The sequence below is a fragment of the Syngnathus acus genome, chromosome 6 (genome assembly GCF_901709675.1).
Source record: "Syngnathus acus chromosome 6, fSynAcu1.2, whole genome shotgun sequence".
Lineage (NCBI taxonomy): Eukaryota > Metazoa > Chordata > Actinopteri > Syngnathiformes > Syngnathidae > Syngnathus > Syngnathus acus.
The window spans coordinates 2,053,369-2,073,141 of record NC_051092.1 but is presented as its reverse complement, the minus strand read 5'-3'; the positions used below and the strand labels follow the sequence as shown (position 1 = coordinate 2,073,141).

The following is a 19,773-nucleotide window of genomic DNA, read 5'->3' as shown; positions in this document are numbered from 1 at the left end:
AGCGAGAGAGCGACACAGAGAGAGAGCAAGAGCGAAAAGAGAGAGAGAGAGGGAGGGAGGGAGGGAGGGGAGAGAGGCGGCCTCTTCTTCCGCCGCCGGGTGAGGAGAATATAGGTGGCCGCTTCCACATTCACTTTTACTGCAGAGCACGCTCGTTAACACCCTTTTGGTCATCCAACCACCTTCTATTTAACGCGATATAATAATATACAGCTGAGCTGTTCGATGTTTTGCATCTTTGATTGAACCGAAGCACCCGTATGACATTAGAAGGATCTCACGGGACACCATCATCTCAATTAACGATGGGGGGAAGTGAGTGACAGGTGATCAGTACAGCGTGTTCGCCCACGGGCCTCATGTCACAGTCAGCAGTTTCCCATCTCTTCCCCAGTGGCCCGGGCCACCCCCCACCCACGAACATATAATGGGATGGATTCAACATTTCCTGTTCTGAGAGTTGCATTCGCATTTTCTTCTGAGGAAGCGCATTTTTGTGTTTATGTATAACTTCATAAAGTAGGCTGGTGTTCTTTCTTTTCTCGCAGGGATCATGATGATCTTCGCACGTGTTTAATAAGTTGAAAAAAATGGGCACTGAAAAGAATATTTTGTGTGGTCGAATATGGACAGTTATATATGTTTTTTATTTAGTTTTTATGCAATCAGGATGATTCTTTTGGGGAGGGGGTTTCAAACAAGACTGATATTTCCCTAATATTAGTTCATAAAATGTTTTAATTAAAATAATAATTAAAATGTTTCCATGAAACGATCAATTTTGTTTACATATTTAGTTGCAAGTTTTGACGTTTTGTCTGCAACTTCAGAGTTTGGGTTTACTGTCCAATCAAGTCTGGTCATTCTCAGTACGTTGTTTGAAGCCTTTTCATTGGTCAGTTTGGGATGATGGCGTCACAATTTCCGCCTTCACGGCAGTACAAGAAAAGGTACCAGCGAAACGTGGCTACCTGTCTCACGCCAACTCTCCCTGATTTAATTGGTATGTTTATTCTAAACATGTTATATCTTAAAATATATATCTTAAAAACAATCCATAAACTGTCATTTATACGTTCACGTCGTCTAATCATTCATAGAGTAATAAGACTGTAACAATTAGCATCATTTAGACATGCTAGCTAGCGCTAATTGCGTGTTCAATATTTAGTACTGTCCAGCAGACCAAAGGACGATAAATTGGCTAGTTAAGATATCATTCAGTGTGCCTGGTCGTACAAACCGCACAAATAAATGTCAATACTAATATTGCAGTAACACTGATGTTTTAATTGTACTCATTCTCCTCACAGCGTGATGGAAAAGTATCTGGGTGGACAACAGGCCAAGGTAGGCAGTGATTTACTTGAAATGATGTGAATTTGTTGAAAATCAATATTTCCTGTTCAAATACATGCGGGATGGGAAGTGCAGCTACCGGCAGCAAGCCTTCCCAAAACGTCTTGTGCAGTCATTCATTAGAAGCAGAATTACAGTAGCTTAGTACAACACCACCTTCTATTGGTAAAACGACTGTACTGCAATAGAATATTGGCAAGTGTCTGTTTTGGTCTTTCATTTTTGTGTGCGTAAAACCAGCCAAAAAAATTTGAAGGACAGCCTAACAGAATTCTGCCTCCATACTACGACAGGCAGCCTCCTTTTAATGTGGTTGTGGCAGCCACACCGAAAGAGGCGTATGGGAGCACAAAGTCTCACGTTGCTGCTATTCTTTCTTCTACGCTCTACGCTTGATTTTGTCAGACCAAACTCTGAACTCATCAGACTGTATGGCTGACTAACGGATGAATATAATGCTTCCAGGGAGATTTAAATCCGAAAAGGATTCGATCAAACGTTTTTCCAGCTTGCCAATAATGTGTGCCAATTTGTGTTGTCTATGAAAAAAAAAAAAAAACATTTTCCCCATTAAAAAGACTAAAAAAAAAAAAGAGTCAAAACCTACAAGTGGTGTAGGACTGATGAAAAAACTATTGAGACTTGAAGCTAAAAATATGACTTGCAGGAAAGTAACTGACCTCATCTACAAGTAAAGGTAAGACAATTTCAAAGGTAAGACATTTTCAATTCAATCTAAAATGAGATCAAACAAAACAATTCCAAAATCAAATTAGGAGCAAGTTTTTTTAATTTATAATGATTTATTGAATGGTATTAATTTTATTTCGGGGGTGGGGCATAGTAATATAAACACAATTTATTTGAAATAAGCTTAAATTAAAATTACATTTCTTTTAAACACTTGGCACCCTTTAAAAAAGTTACAGTTGCTGATGTGTTCTCTCAACATCGCGGGGAATAACTTTCTTTATGGCCAAATTGATGTGTGCAAAGAATACTGACTTCAAAAAAGATTTTAATGTCTGGTTGCTAAATTTAATGGCAACTTTGCATTTATTATTATTTTTATTTTTTTAATTTCCCAGTCTGAGCAGCCAAATAGACACACGTTAGCTACCCTAAGACTAATTTGTTCCTCATCATTTACAAAACATAGGTTAGCTTCATTCATGGCGTTTGTAAAAACACGTAGTATGTTAGCGTCATTGAATACCCCGTTTTCTTTTAATACAAACTCGTGAGCTTTATAGAAGGCCACATTTGTGTTAGTCATTGTTCTTACGAAACTGTGTGCAGTCTCGAGTTTGGCTACGATGATGATTTCCACCACAAACTGGGAAAAACTTTCCATTCAGGAAACAAGCAAGTGATCTTTATCAGCTGTCAAATGTTGATTTTCAAATTATTCTTTGGGGCAAGATGAAAGCTGTAGGCGCAGTGGATATGACGAAGTCTTGGAATCCATTGGTGGACTACAAGGGACGGCCTTGTGAAATTCCACGATCGGAAGGAAATTCTGTCTGAGATGGCAGACATGTGACGACAAACATTCTTCTGTGATCTTAACAGTGTTTTTTTTGGTTGTTTTTTCCTTTTTAAATTGTTATTGACACACTCATGACTGTCTTCCGACACAAGAGACTCAGTCGAAACACTTTCAGCTAACAGCGGTAATTCTTTTTCTGGGGCACCACGGGATTTATGTGGGCAACAAATATCCACTTTTTTTTGGTCTCGTGACCCTTAACAGTGAGCCCCATTGTCTCATATCTTTTTTTTTCTGCTGGGAAGTCGGATATGATCACGATGTTTTTTTCCATCTAATTCGATCTTAATTAATATTACGATTCTGAAAATGCAATGAAAGATGTCAGTCGGGTTTAAGAAAAAGCAGTTTTGGTGGCATTTCCAAAGGTAACCTCATGTTTGAGATTTTGTCCTATGGCTGCCAAATTTAAATCGTGTATAGCAGACATATGCGTGACGCTTAGTTATGAGGATTGGATTTTGAGTTTTTCGGTGTTATGTCTCGTCCCAGCAGGGCCCCGAGTTTGACGACTTGCCATAAAACATAAAACGCTTGTAACTTGAATTCCGCAAGGTCTGTCTTGTGGTTGGCTCATTCCATTATATGCCCACTTGGCTGAATTACATTATTCTGGTCTGATCATTCACATCCTGCTGCCATTTGAAAGCCTTATAATGTTTAGTTCCAAGGAAAGTGTCAAATCGTTACGTAATCTACAAGCACGAAACCCACCTTTTAATTCTGCTTTACTTTAAGCGGTGGAAAAAACCACGGCTACAATCAGGCGTTTGTCTTAATTTTCCCCAGATTGGGAAAAAAAATAGCCCTCTGTTTGAGCAGAACTTTTAGTCATTATCACATGTGCAAGCCACTATTTGTGAAAACCACTCACTCACAATGGTCACATCACAGAAACTTGTGTGTGTGTAAGCTTAGCGGAATTTCACAACTCATGATTATGAGAATGTAGCTCCCGGTAGATAGAGTGAACTATGACTGGGTCTGACTGAGTGAAGCGATTGTAGTATTATTGTAATTATTCATATAAAAATGATTTGTCCTAACAACCGAAGCCGGCTGTTCAAAATGTGATGCAATAGCTGTTCTGTTGTAACATTAAACACTGGGCATTTTTATTTTCAAATCATGTCATGTGAGGATCATCATCTCATGACCACTGACTGGCCAACATCATCTCTACTTTGTCTGGCGAAATAAAAATGCTGTGGTAAACTACCGCTAAGATTCCGAATGTGCTTCAACTGAATTTGCTCGAGATTCTTCGTATTAAACGTGTCGCGTTGCAGTGGACTGATGATTTTTTTACAATACCCAATAAAGTTGTTTTTAAACGTCATTGAGGGTTCCAGTAGTAGATGCTGACTTCCGGTCGCTTCACAATTTCTCAGGTTGTAACGATCGACGCCATCATTCTTGCCGTTTCTCTACAAGTCTCGGCCGTAAGTCAGGTTTGTTCCGCATAAGGAGCGTGGAGAGGACTTTAATGTACGTAACGCTTTGTGGCCTCACAAGTGTAATCTAAAATCATCCCAGATTACAGTGCACTTGTCAACAACACGATTAGCCGACTAAGAATACTCGTGGGCATCCGGTGTACGTATTGGTGTGTATGTGAATATCTTGCGTGGCTTTGTTGTAAAATGATGACTTCTTTTAACATTAAGATTCCTTTTCAAATTTACTGCACTTTTATTCGACAAACAACTCACTTTTTCTTTTCCTGTCAATACTTTGATGTTTCCCCACAATATTATTGCATTATTATTCATTTTCGCATTTGGCCAATATTACCATTTTTAAAACACAAACATTTGTAGCATGTCAAAGGAAGAAACCTATCCGGGAGGCTGAGAGACAAGATGTAATAACAAGCCCAATCCCGCCCCAATATGAAATGTGTTTTTATAAGCCCATTACTCTGGCAGTCATGAAGAAACTAGTTGAGTGGAATGTTCTTTTAGTACCAGAAATAACCAACCACCAATATTGGATAGATGATTCACAACTTTGGAACAAGGTTGGCAAGTGAGTCATGCTATGCGATGTGATGACGATCAGGTGTTTCAAAGCTATTGAAGGCAGCACCACTATTTGTCCTAGTCAACAACAAACAAGGACTGGCAGACAATACGGTTGTTGTTGTATATCAATCAGCCCATCACACGTAACCTTTTATGCCGAGCTTACCGAGTCTGATGCGATTATGTTTGTGAGTTACTTGGCAATTTGTTGCACTTAGGTTTGGAGCGAGGATTGATTCATTGATTGTGTGCAGGCTCTTCTTCTTTTTATTAGCTATAGACTCATGAGTTCTGTTTTATGAGGTTCTTATGACCAGCAGAGTTGATGAGAATGCAGCTGAAAAGGGGGGATTCCAGATTTGATTCTTGGGCTCGACAAAATTAATCTTTTGGTTCATTGAACACACAATTGCTCTTGAAAACAACAACAGTAAATATATGTACATTAGGGTCATTGGAGGCTAAATTGTCTTTGCTGTTAACAAAAACGTGTTGAACTATTGCCGTAGATTTGAGCAAAAACATTCTAAATCCTTTGATATTTACAAAAACACATACATTAGGATTATTAAACGCTCCAGAATGTCTCTGATGGTTACAAAAACATGTTAGCATGATGAATCAACTCGACATTATTTATAGAGCATCTTTAAAACAACCATCGCTGAGTTTTCTTTTCATTTAAATCAAAGACGTTCATTGCTGTTAACGGTTAGATTTCCTCCAGCCATGACAAAAGAAAGAGAGGGTCTTTTTTTTTTTTTCCTCTCTATCAATGGAACTTGGATTTGACAGCCATCTGCATAGCGGTGAAGGGAAAACAGCAGAGGCCCTAGAATTGAACCCTGTTGAATACCATATGACAGTGGGGCAGATTGGGACTTTGAACAACACACAATCCTGTGGTCCACCATATCAAGCACTGCAGTCTCTCCAGTGTCGTTAGCTAGTTGGGAGGTCATTCTAAAAATAATCATTCGTCATTCAAGTTTAAGATGATATAGCAGCTTAAGCAGGGTAACCCCGACTTCCTTTTCCAGCCACTTTGAAGATCCCGAAGTGAGCTGGGACACTTGAAGTTAAAATTGCATCAATTCTTTTTTGATGTTAACAAATAAAAATGTTGTCTTTGTTCAGTAAAATGAGAAAAGACAGCAAGTGAGGCAGGGGGAGGAGGAGGAACTGCTGCTTTCATTCCAACAGGATAATTGCCATGCTTAACACTAATGTGGCGGCAGGGCTAAAAGTCATCATCCTTTAGTATTGCTGCACATCATGTTCCCTCGTAAAGATTCCAATTTGGCAAGTCACGGAGCGCTGATTATATTGTCGTCTTTCTGATGTTTGTGTTTCAAATAAACATCAGTTGTATTGTAGCGCGCTTGCTTTTATCTTGTCAGCCCGCAAATGATGTTGTACTTGTTCGTAATGACTATGGAATAAAATTGAAGATGATTTGATGTGATTGTGTGTATTTAGCTAAAACTTACTTTCTTTATCGACTGTTTCAGTAAACTCTTCCAAGTGGTCACATTTATCAACATTTTTTTTTTTTAGATTCAAGTAGCCTGTATATGGAGCTGGCTGGTCCCTGATGGGGATAGTTTACATATGCTTCAAGCAACCAAATGTCTTTGTCTCCGGTTAGGATTTCCAAAAATCTCTATTCATCAAGCATCTCTTTTGATGTTTTGTTATCTCAGCTTTGTTTTTAATCGTGGGATTCTTCCAAAACCAACACAAAGCATACCGCTAAAAGCAAAACAAAATGAAATTAGTGGACCCTAAACATTGTAAGTAGTTTATTACCATTGAATTCGTTGAATCCTGTAGACTTCTGAGAACTATGTCTACTGGAATTCTAATCATAGCAAAAGACCTTAACACTTAAACCCTGCAAATTGGGCAAACCAAATAACGCGGGTAGTCCCCAGGAAATAAACGTTGATGCGCTTAAAAGTGAATAGTGTGTATACCCCGTCACAGTTTTTCAAGTATTTTAGTAAATTTTCCCCTAAATGGAATTTTTATTTCCCTCTTCATTCAGTCGGATCATTTCCTTTCCTCACAAACCTCACTTTCGTAAGATAATTGCCACTCCCTGGAATGTAAACATGAAATGCACACAAAATTGTGACCACACACCAAAGTTTGTTGGAACAATGATCGCCCCTAGACATTGTCTGCACATAATACATAGCAAGATTTACATGTGCCTTGCAATTGGCTGGAAACCAGGTTTGGGTGTGTGTGTCCCCCCCCTAACCCTAACCCCGCCTACTACCCATAGTCAGCCGGGCTAGGCTCCAGCACGCCTGCGACCCTTGTGAGGATAAGTGGTTCAGATAATGGATGCATGGAATTTTTAACTGTAATGTAAACACTGGCCATGCACGCAACATTGTTGTGTGACCACATCTCAGTCTTCTAAGAACCCTAATCATTGTTGAAGAATTAAAGAATAGAATCGATAGAATAGATCTTTATTGTCATTGTCACACATGTACAACGAAATTTAAAAAGTGCCAACCGATCAGTGCATAAAATAAAAATCATCATCCCTAGTTGGCTGCCACCCAGCTCAGGACCAGGAAGTTCATCTCGGGGAACATAGAAAGTTGGCTAATTGCTACCTTGCTCTTGTTGCAAATGACTTTTTCACCTCACACACACCCAGACTATGAAATGTACCAATTTTTCCGCAAAAGCTCAATAAGCTAATGAGCTAAATAAGAATGACTTGAATGACACCCGATTTAGGATAGTTGGAGATGCTTACATGCTAGCAGGCTTGTCAAAGGAAAGCTAACATCCCGTTTTCAGACTATCACTTTGTTGCTGACTCAACAGGCTGAGAGCAAGAAGGCGTAAAATGATGCTTGAACTTAACCCGGGTGGCCTCTACATTTAAAGGGATTTGACAGGAAGAGTTCACGACCTCTGCCGGTACAGCAGACGACCCACCCCTGTCCAACCCCACCTCTCAGCTTTAGCACTAATGCTAATCAGCTTAAACAGCAGGCGGTGAGAGATCACCTGGCGTGTTGTTGCCATCATTACAGCGCGTTGTGCTGCGACTTGCATTCCAATTAGGAGCTGGCTACTTGGAAATGATAAGCGTCGTTGGCAGTGATAGCGGCAACTTTTCAAGGAGCGACAACATAACGCGTTGGGATGTTGGAAATGCACCAAAGCGGGACATGCGCCAGTGCTGCGCCAACATGGACGTACCCAATGCTGTTACGTGGAATACGAATCGTTCTATAAAGATAACGACTAAAATGTAAGCCTTGGATACACAGAAGTTGGAAATTAAGTGGAATTCATAGGAATTTGTGTGCCAGACGCCGGTAGACAAGTACTTCCTGTATTCCAAAGCCCAAGATTCCTTTTGAATGGAGCATGTGCAGGACACACTAATTTGGCGGTTTTCTGGTAGGCATTTCTATGACCGGGTTAGAAAAGGAGTCACCCAAGGGTCTTAGTCGGGTTTTTAAAAATCTGAATATGCGATCACTGCAATCATTGAATTGAATCGCATGCAACATAGTCATTGTGGAAAGACTACACACCAACATGATCTTGCTCTGGCAATTAAATGTTGCTTACTTTGAGTTGATCGGAGCTTACGCATAGAAATTGGTATGTGCCAGTATTTGCATGGACGTGCTAGCACACTGTTGGTATTCATGGTTTGAGGCGTTTACTATAATATAATTATATCACACCCTCCACATCATTTCTTTCGTCACACAATTGTGTTTATGCTAGTGTCATCTCACAAACACTTGAATTATTAGTATTAAAGGATTAGCTCTGTGCCTTCCTTTTTTCCCTTTCAAGCATCACTTCTTATCGAAGTAAAATAGCGTTCAAACAGCCAGTAACTGTTCAAATTGATCAAGAACGCAACACCACCACCTGAAAAAGACCAATGCTAATGCTAACAGTACAGCAAAAGCCAAGTCAACAAACTAGCCTTGCTCATCAAAAAAACCCTTTGTCTTTAATGTTGATGATTACATTTGACAAATATGCACATGTACATTAAAACGTTAAATCGAATCATTTTCAGGAACACTTAGCCATGTTCAACATTGGATTGAACAATTTCACAACTGAGGGTGAAATATTTAACCTTCCTATTATTGGATTAATGTCCTCATGTGTTTTATTATAGTTAGTATCTGTCCTTTCTTGAATGGTGCCCTGTGTGAAACCCCCTTTGGCAGTGAATGGCATCCCGTGGGAGATCACCCCGAATTGACGCACCGCTAAACCATACTGCGCATCACACCACCAACTACACACACACACACACACAAAACTGAGCTTGATAGTGTATATTCCAATTTTTATTTTCCTTGCCAGCGTGCCATAAAATTTCGAGCTAACATTTGTCACATCATCTATCAATATGATTGGATGGTCCATCATAACAGGACAAACAAAATAGCCTCGAGGATCCATGCCCAAAAGTTTTGCTTTGGAGGTAGCAATCAATATTGTGAGATGAGTCACCCATAAACAAAAATGCACCATCTGTCAACATCATGAAGATAAATAAGTTCAAGTTTTAATTGGGGGATCCATCAATGGATGTTAAATTTAAAAAATATTTAAAAAAAAAAAGTGTTCAACAGTTAATACCTGCAAAAATTTGTACGTGCTGCACAGCAAGCGCGAGTTCAGCCAATGACCTTACAGTGACTACTCTGACTGAATCTTAATTGGAATGTGACGCACAACAGACACAGTGGAGCCACATTAAAAGGTTCCTTGTGGAAGCATAGCAATGGATTAGGTAAAGGGCATCCATTGCGACTCCTTCAGACATGCCGAACTGGCCAACCTTCACATTCCTCAGAGAAAAAAAAAACTTGTGCTTTAGGGGCCATATTTGACTATTTTTAAAACCGCCAGATCAGTTGTAGGTGAAAAAAATTTTCAAACGAGCATTTAATTTTTGAATGCATATTGAAATTAATATTGACATAATTATTGTATTAAAATCTCCTTTTCTATTTCATCATGTATAATTGAATGATTTATATAATGTTTGAATTATAAGCAGGTCAACACAGTGTTACAATATCTTTTAATCAGAAATGCAAGTGAACTTTTTTTGTGGTGATTCCGAGTTGATTGGGAATCACTTCATGAATCAATGATTTAATAAAATAATTCATATAAAATAAGTGCTGTAGACAGTATATACATAAGATTATTCATATTACTGCTGTAAAATGTTTTTCACAATAATGCTTAGCCTCCCCATCTGTTCATGTAGTGACGACATTGTTCGATATTATATAACGCAACCAGGAAAAACGATCCGTTCCGACGTCAACCCGCGGATGTCGTCAAAACGTAATGTTTTACGGGTCGCATGTTGACATTGTCAGCTGTCTTACAACCGTCAAAAAGAAGTGAGAGCCACTTGACGGAAGCCTTCTCGGAAGACGTTACAAACGCTCGCACAAAAACCAATGAGCAAAAAAAAAAAAAGCTCTCATCTCATTGTCTGGATTTATTGTTAATACAAAATAATGACTAACATTTGAAACCGGGCTGGATGGGACAGGGTAGTCTGCGTCTTACCTTAAAGATGCGCTAGCATCTGCCTGCACAATTTTGGCCCGATTAATTTAATCTCCTTTCAAGCGCTGTGACAACTCGATCACAAAAGTACACGCACACACACGACAGTCGTAGTAGTAGGAAAAGTGATTTTCGTTAAGTGGGTTTAAAGCCCATCACGCTAATTGTACTGTAGTGGAAGGTCACGTAGAGTTCACGCCTGCGTCCATTTGTGTGTATGCGTTTAATAATCAAAGTAAAATAATTAATGGACATTACTCAATAATAACTATATATAGTATTATTTGCAGTTGTGCGTATATTATTTTACCATTCTTAAATGCCCAATTTCCTATACAGGGAAGAGCCCTATTTAATTCAGATTTTAATCCGAGATTAATTGAAATATCTTGCTTAGGTGTGGATTAAAATAGTCTCTAGTCTTGAGTCAAATCTGTTTTGAAGAAAAACTACAGATAATCCAGGTCTAAATTAGGGTTAGCTTCAGAGTAAGGGCTGAATGCTTCGCTGTGCATGGTGAAAATGGCTTACTGCATCCATCATGCAGAAAGACCACCACCAAGACCAGAACATGAGCCTCTTATTTGTCCAATCAGGCACCGCCCAAGCTAGCCTACGCAGAGAAAAACTGCAAGTCCAGTCCAGTTTCCAGTCCACCCAAAACACCGATATTTGTGTTTGTTACACCCCTAGTATGATTATGAAGTCCGCATGCATGTTTTTCAGAAAGCTCACACAAACTCAAACAGATTGAAAGCCTCTAAACTGCGAGGCACGTGCCAGACTCAACCGCCATGCTGCCTCTTACCCCAAACTGAATGAGAACGCGTGACCAACATGTCATGGTACAGCAGTGAGGATGAATTACACGACTAGACACAAATTATTGCAAATGTTGTCATCCTCTTCTCCCCCTCCGTTTTAATCCCTGAAGGCTCTTTGCACTTGACATGTTGAGGGACCCACAACATCTTGAAGGGTTTAAGAAACGTGTGAATGCATGAAAACTGCCATAGCCAGACTTCAAGCTAGCGACCACGTGACCACAATGTGTCCTCAAATTATTGCTCACGTTGCCTCCTGCCTCTTGTCTAAGTAACGTTACGGTTTTGAATGAGCTGCTTATTCAGCGACTGAGTCAAGGAATGTCAGAGCTAATCCAAAAGGAGTCAAGATGTTCAAAGTAGCGCACAAGATTAAACAGGGCTCCCCCTGGTGGCATAATGTCATATCCCGGATCTGGCAAGGTATCAAGGATTCAAGTCTTAATTAGGGTTTTGAAACAGAGGTTACGGTTTCAAATTTGGAGTTCGAAACGGGTCTAGAGCTTCAAACAAGTGGTCTTGTTTCAAAGCCAGCATAAAAGTATCAAATTGGGCTTTCAAGGTGATCTGGTCCTGATGTTGTGAAAGGATGACAACATCTTTTCAAAGTTATTTATTGACACAGTTTAGTACATTTAACGTCAATGTAGAAAATGGAAAAGAATCTTAATCCAAATCTATCCAGAAATAAGATTTGTTTTTATTTTATTTCGCTACCAAATCCATCATGTGGACTGGCTGATATTTTGTTAGTATAAAGCAATCACTTCTAAAACAACCGTTATATTATCTATATGTTTTTCTGTAAAAAATAGAAACATTATTGAAAACGGTCTTCGATTTACCGTATTTCCTCAAATAGTGGCCTTCTCCTCATACGGTGAATGTGGAAATCATTTACAGCTCAAAATTCTACACACAGCACCCCATAAAGAAAAAGTAAGGAAAAAAAAAACTAAACTGAAATCACATGTATACATACAGTAAGTATTCACAGCCTTTGCACAATACTTTGTTAGTTCACCTCTGGCAGTAATTGCAGCCCAGAGTATTTTTTACCACCTTGAGTTTTTTTGACTGATGCCACAAACCTGGCATCAAAGTGATGCACTGGACATACTTCCCATTCGAAAAGTAAATGACAGTAGTATAAAACTTTCAGTTCAAAGCAAGACATTGAAAAGAACTTGTTGCTAACCAAAACAGCAACACTTGAGAGACAATCTCAGATAAATTCGCTGTTAGAAACGGCTACGTGCTAAGTTTCAAAGACCACCTGTAGTGCTGTCTTTGGCAACTATTAGGGTTCCTGCTAAGGCTGACTTATGGAAGCCCCACATTGTTGTCCGGGTTTAAATTGTTAGTCTTGAATTTTAATGTTATGACTGCTAATTGGTGCGATCCCAACATGTAAAAATCAGCCCCCCCTTTGCAAAATAGATGACAGTGCTGTGTGATTATGTTCCGTGGAGCTACGAGACTTTGTTGTTCTACCAAGATCTGGAGTTGGCCTCTTTAATAATCACGGTGAACATTCCAGTAGAATTGTCCTGTGCATTCCACAAAATAGCTTTCACATACAGTCTGAAATATTACACATGAATCTTGCTTTATCCCGAGACGCTGCTTCAGTAGACTCTTGATATGTGGTCATTCCACAACATTGTGTGAAACTATGTCTATACCTGCTTTTCTTTGGTTTCGTTGTCTTTCTCCGAAATTGTCCTTTTAATTATTATTATTATTATTATTTTTTATATGGTATCGGTGACCGACCACCAGACACCTCCCTCCCCTTGCAGTTGAGTTAAAAACAAAACGCAAACCTTTGCCACTATTTTCGGAAATACGCCGCTTACTATCTCTGTCTGCTATCACTGAAACGTAATAACGTCCATTTTGTTGCACTGTTTGTGCTCGTGTTGAGTGTAAAATGCGCCGAGGAAAAAGGAGACCGTCACGGCAAGGCGTCCGGCGTTCCCCGTTGACCTCTCTTGTATGACGGTAGGAAGGGCACGTAACGGAAGAAGCGGAAGCGTTGCCAAATGACGTTGCAGAAGGGAATGTCGTAGCATGACTGGTCGCACGTGGCTTGACTTTCATTGGTTTCCGCGTGCTGCCACTTGCGGAGACCTCGCTCCTCGGCGCTCCCTAAGGGAGGGAGTGCAACATCGCAGACAGGTTAATTGAGTTTTTTTTTTTTTTTTGGGGTGAAAAAATTTTTTCGACAGTCGGCGGTAGAACACAAGTGTTTCTGACTAAGAAGCAGAGAAAAGAAGATTTTTGTGGAATCAAACATGTCATGCTGATGCTAATAGTTTTAGCTTATGCAACACCTCAAACTATAAAACAAGACTCAAAGGTATTTTGAACGGGAGAAAAATCTACTTCCATACAATTAGGAAGGGACTTTGACTCACTGAACAAATTGAACATCACTGGCATTCCTTTAAAACATGAACATTTCGGTATGTCGCTGTTGGGACACTTACCTGGAATGGTGTTGTCCAGAATGAAACCAAAGAAGCCTCCGATGAACATGTGTGTCGTGAAGAGCACCACGATGATCTGGTCTAGCTCTTTGATTCCTTCCAAATACAACGCACGTACATTTTTTTTTTTTGACACTTGTAAAGATGGAATGTGACCGGTGTAAATCACGGACATCCATGGAGGGCTCACAGGTCAGGGTGTAGTGGGGCTGATTGGTTCTTCAGCTCGGGTAGAATAGGACTATGATTATTTGGAAAAACATCTTTCCTGTAATAAACGGATTCTAAGACACAAAAGCGCCCAAGGGCACGATAACAAAACCCTTCGTATTCTCGATTTTGCTTCCCCCACTGGTGATGGCTATTTTTGAAAAAATAGCAGTGGTAAGAGCAAAGAAGACATAAGTGTTTTTGCATGGTTTTGTATATTCAAAATTGAAATTACAATCGTTACATTGGGAAATTAGCTCACTAAAAGCATAATTCACTGCAATCCAACGTGAACTAGAGTGTTAATCTGCCATGCAGTCATTTCAGGTCGGCCACGCAGGTCAAACGTTCAGGACCTCGTCACAACATGTCTGCCGGGTGGTTGGGGCAAGGGTTTGGGTGAGGAAGCAAGCCAGGGAGCTCTCCTCCGGCAAGCGTTGCTTATCTGAGTGGGACGGATTACAGCTGGGGGAGCCGGTAGCGCCAAGAGGATTGGGGGAGCTAAGCGGCCTAGACCTGAGAGCGGCAGACCGGTCGGTCCCACCGCGGATTAGCACTTTCCTCAGAAGATACCACGATCATCTTTATCATGTCAGCACCCCTCCCCTTTCATCTCTGGTAGCGGCGTCACTCTTTGGTTACAAATCTCAGTCATCAAGAAAAGTGTCTCCGCGTTCACGTTTGTCATGCCTCTCCAAAGGTGAGCTTGGTGTCAGATTGAAAGACTACACGTTGAGGCAATGACACCAAGCTCATATACATCCGTGTTGAGCATGTCAGCCATGATGGGAACACAAATTCATGTTAGAAATTGAACTAGAAAGTCGAGCTCAAAGCACTTGAAGAGAACAGGTGCTGTTTTCCATTAGTCCGTAAGCGTTAGTGGCTTTGTTGGAGGTATTGTTCAAGAAGAAACTTGTCTAAAATATCCAAGTCTGCCCTGCAGCTAACGAAACCTATGATTAAGACAGGCAGGTTCAGAGCAATCATCCACTTGCCAAGAACATTCGGTGGGTGAAAATCACTCGCTAACATCTAAGGGCAATGAGGAGGATAATAATTGGCTCGCAGCACCGCATATAGCCTGGAGAGTATTTATTCGCTATCCTTGATATCCGCTTGAAGGCCCATGGACTACAATTTAGCACACCAGTAAGATGTAAGACACATTTTTGTGCCAATAGCTGACTAGTCCATGAACCTTAAACCGGACATCAGGGATGTTGACTCAGTGCCCGAGAGGCTGAGCCGCTCGTTTCAGAGCTGACAATGCGAGTTACAAACATCCATTGCCCCCCAAAATCCTCACTTCAGCCCAAACAAACAAGCAGACGCTAAGGCAATTAGGCTCTTCAAATCTGGGCCAGGGGACTCAAAGGTGAGCGAGAAGCCATTGCCATCTGGGCCCCATGGGATTTGGGAAGGCCTCTGGGGTTTTGTGGGAGATTAAGAACTGGCACTGGCACTACCTCAGCCATCCTGCCCAGACGCCCATTCACCAACACACTACACACAAAAAATGCTGCTCACAACAATTTGAATCATGACCACTGCTCACCACATGCTGTGCGTGACCTTTTTGGTGTTCATTTGTTTTGTATTCGGAATGTCATAATATCAATAGCATATATATATATATATATATACACTACCGTTCAAAAGTTTGGGGTCACAAAATTGTTTGGGTGACCCCAAACTTTTGAACGGTAGTGTAAATATTATTATAATAAAATATTATGAGTTAAATATTATAAATTATATCTTATATTTGTATAAGATTATATATAATCTATGAATATAAGTATACATATATATTATAAGATTTTTTACACAGAAGATTATATATATAATCTATAAATAATTATCTAAATAAATATATACACTACCGTTCAAAAGTTTGGGGTCACCCAAACAATTTTGTGACCCCAAACTTTTGAACGGTATATATATATATATATATATATATATAGAGCGCGTATTTTCCGGACTACAAGGCGCACCTAAAAACCTACAAATTTCCCAAAAGCTGACAGTGCGCCTTATAGTCCGCTGCGCCTTATATATGGACCAAATTACTAAATTTAAACTGGCCCGAAGCGTTGTGTCATGAAATCAATCATAAGTGGCCCGCTGAAGACTATGAATCATGAATCAAAAAGACTATGGGTCATTATTTTGTGATTATAAAGTAATTTGTTGCGTCTGAAGTTGAAATAAAAAAGATAAAATGGAGAATGATTTGATTTGGATTAAAAATCTGACATGATGCATTAATGATGCGCCTTATAGTCCGGTGCGCCTTATATAAGGACAAAGTTTTAAAATGGGCCATTCATTGAAGGTGCGCCTTATTATATTTGCTCAAAATAATAAAAATATTAATACCAAACTAAACTGAAACAACCCCGCTCTGAAAAGTAGTTAAAATGAACTAAATTTAAAAAAAAAAATAATCAAAACAATACTTGATTCACTCAAGATTTATTGACTTGGCGCATGCACCGCGTTTTTTTTTTTTAGGTGCGTACCAAGGTTGGCATGTTCAGTACTCACAAGAGTTGACTTGTCTGAGGGATACTACGTGTTTGGAACACAAACATGCATCAGTGCACATGAGGAGTCCGCTTTCTCGCCACTCACCGGCGACTGCTAGTTTATTTAGCGTGCGGCCGATTTCTCTCAGATGGCATACACAAACCAAAAACAGCACCTGCTGAAAAAACTTGGACCGAAACCCCAAAAGTCTAACCTTGCCTGCTCATTCCCACGTGAGCTGTGGTTTCGTCTTTCAGCCAATAGTGTTTGAATCATGTAAATGTATAAAGTCCAGCTGTTTCTTTTGTGTAGCCTTTTAAGTTCTACGCAGTGTTTGTATTCTTTCAAACACACTAAACCATCGCAAGATAGCTAACGTCCACACACCTCTGTCTCAAAGGCAGATTTTTGTCGTACATAAAAGTTAGACCAACATAAATCATTTCCAAACCTTTTCCACCATTAACGTGGCCTGCAAACTGTACAACTCTATTGTGTGGGAAAATCTTTTTCAAGGGGCAAAGGAAAACAAAATGTCGTTGCACAAGTGTGCACACCCTCTTCTCACTGGTCTCGGGTTGTGTTTCAAATTAACCAGCGTTAATGCCACCATTGAATGTGCCGCAGATTAACACCAAATACAGTTCAGTTGTTCTTCATCTGACATCGACTAATGGCCTTCCAGAAAAAGTCTGAAGACTACTTTGAACTGCTTATATTTTGCTAGTTCCATGTGTTAATAAAAACCAGCCCGAAATGATGCCGCTTCACAATAGCCCTGCTGTTTTAAAAAGTATTGCTGAAAGAAATATGCCACTGGCGTTACCTGTGTCGATGATTCCCGGGTTGGAGTGAAACCATGTGGGCAACACAAGACCGCTGAACGTGGAGAAGCCAAGGATGATCAGGTTACGAGATGAGTTAAGATCCACATACTGAAGACATAAAAAGAGAGGAACTATAGTGTACCAATTTTATTGACAGATGCAAACTATTATGTTTTTTTTTTTAATACGCCTCAGCTGAAATCCATTTAACGTCCCGAGTGATATAGTCTGGAATGTTGGCATAGATTGGGAAAGAATGCAGTTCTGTATTCATTTATTGTATGTTCACCCAGTATGAGTCTAGTTCTTGAATTTGGCGAATATAGTTTTCCATGTTTGCATTTCATCAATCTGCCTACTCTGATAAAGTTGTATTTTTTTTCAAGGGAAAAGAAAAATCAAGAAAATATTTAACATTATATCATATTTAATATATTTCATCAGCCAGCCCTGCTCCGATAAATGTAGTTTTTTCAAGGATTTTTGTTTTTTTTAATAATATTTTGCAATATATTGGCGGCTCGGTGGCGCACTGGGTAGCACGTCCGCCTCACAGTTAGGAGGGTGCGGGTTCGATTCCACCTCCGGCCCTCCCTGTGTGGAGTTTGCATGTTCTCCCCGGGCCCGCGTGGGTTTTCTCCGGGCACTCCGGTTTCCTCCCACATCCCAAAAACATGCTTGGTAGGCCGATTGAGCACTCCAAATTGTCCCTAGGTGTGAGTGCGAGTGCAAATGGTTGTTTGTCTCTGTGTGCCCTGCGATTGGCTGGCAACCGGTTCAGGGTGTCCCCCGCCTACTGCCCGATGACGGCTGGGATAGGCTCCAGCACGCCCGCGACCCCCGTGGGGACTAAACGGTACAGAAAATGGATGGAGGGATTTTGCAATATCGTTTCTTTGCCCATCTAGCCAATATCTCTTCTACTACTTTGAGAAACAATTTTTCCGAGCACAAGTGCACAAGGCCCACTGTAATCTTCTGCCGTTTGAAAGACATGACCCAAAAATTGTCTCAACAAAAAAAAAAGATTTTCTTTGGGGCAGCTGTGACAACTTGATTTGAAAATAAAATGCGATCTATTTGTTTTTTCGCCGAAAAATATATTTTCATGATGTTCCAAATACTCGTTAGTCATGCGCCACATTTCTGTCCTTACTTTTACCCTTCAACTGTTCCTGTCTGCTTGAAGCATGTATCACTTTCAACACCAGCACGTCAAGCCAGCACGTTTTGCAACACAGTTCCATGCATCCGTCATAATTCCGCGCTTCGACAACGTGGAAAAGATTTCTTGAGTTTTGTGTTTGTTTTTCTGGGTAGAACTCCTCAGCAAGCCGCTTCCCCGCTGCTAAGAATTCTGGGAACCAGGACACGAATGGCAAATACTGCTGTGAGGCATGAAAACATCCAAATGGTTGAGTGCATTCTCTTTAAGTCACTTGTCTCTCTTTCATGAGCTTGTTTTTCTTTTCTTTTTTCCTGCTCCAAATAATTTCCACATGATGTGGCGAGGGCGCGGTATTTATTGCCTACTGTTAAATGCCTGCAAATGATTTCTTCTCAAATGCCTGCAAATAATTTTTTTTCCCCTTGAAGTGAATGCAACGGGGCTGTTGACGAGGGCCACGTCTGTGCGAATAGTGCATTCGCACAGACGTGGCCCACGTGCGTGTCTTTCCAGGTCAAGCACCGGAGAAAGGTCATATTATGTGACTGGGAGCACACTAAGGCACGACGTTGCCCCGCCTCCTCTCTCAACGAACAAAATGTGGCCTGTTTGCCATCTGTATTTGGAGAAGCTGATAAGACTTCTGTGTTTAGTCCAAATTGATTAGAACTGAAAAACATTACTTGTTGCCAAATATTTCTTTAGAAATAGGATGACAATATGAAAATCATTTTAAAATAGACTTATTTTCGGTCACAGCGATAATTTGATTTACACGTTTAGTCCGTTCCGTGACAAAGCGTACACACCGAACTTGTATTTCTAACGAGTTTTCCCCACTGAAAAGAATGGAAATGCCTTTAATCCCTCTCAACTGTTTCCGTCTGGGTTTTCTTTGGATTTTGCTATTTTCCTTTCTGGTCAAATTCAGGTCTCGTGTTTTTGATTGTGTTTTTCTTCCTGAAATGTTGAGATGTGACAGGGGGCGTTGCCGACCATTTACGCAGCTGCAGCGGCGTACACCTAATTCCTAATTTCGCTCATCCACTCCTAAAGAATGCTCAGAGTCCCAGCACTGCTAGAAAAACATGTCAAATTCAGTTTCTAGATTGATTGCTCATATGGGGCGCCCTGATCTGATAGTGATATCAGTCTAATATCAACCAAAATACTCAACACTGCTT

The 19,773-nt window shown here is 40.3% G+C and overlaps 1 protein-coding gene and 1 long non-coding RNA gene across 4 annotated transcripts in view; one reads left to right on the top strand and one right to left on the bottom strand.

Annotated features, from left to right (window-relative positions):
- Positions 1-73: 73 nt before the first annotated feature.
- LOC119124148 lies at positions 74-19,248 on the top strand. Its single transcript, XR_005098208.1, has 3 exons — positions 74-1,003; positions 1,314-2,056; positions 18,742-19,248. It is a non-coding gene; the product is annotated as an uncharacterized LOC119124148 (long non-coding RNA).
- Positions 12,046-19,773, bottom strand: part of si:dkey-106n21.1 (solute carrier family 23 member 1) — a 32,888-nt gene continuing 25,160 nt past the window's right edge. For 2 of the 3 annotated variants that reach the window (XM_037253812.1, XM_037253811.1), the window contains exons 10-12: positions 17,421-17,529; positions 13,850-13,945; positions 13,170-13,508 (exon numbers count right to left, since the gene is read on the bottom strand). In XM_037253812.1, coding sequence (XP_037109707.1) covers positions 13,315-13,508; positions 13,850-13,945; positions 17,421-17,529 — 399 coding nt within the window. In that variant the 3' untranslated portion in view covers positions 13,170-13,314. Of the gene's footprint in view, positions 12,483-13,148; positions 13,509-13,849; positions 13,946-17,420; positions 17,530-19,773 lie in introns of those variants that run through there. The other variant, XM_037253810.1, reaches the window with a different exon arrangement.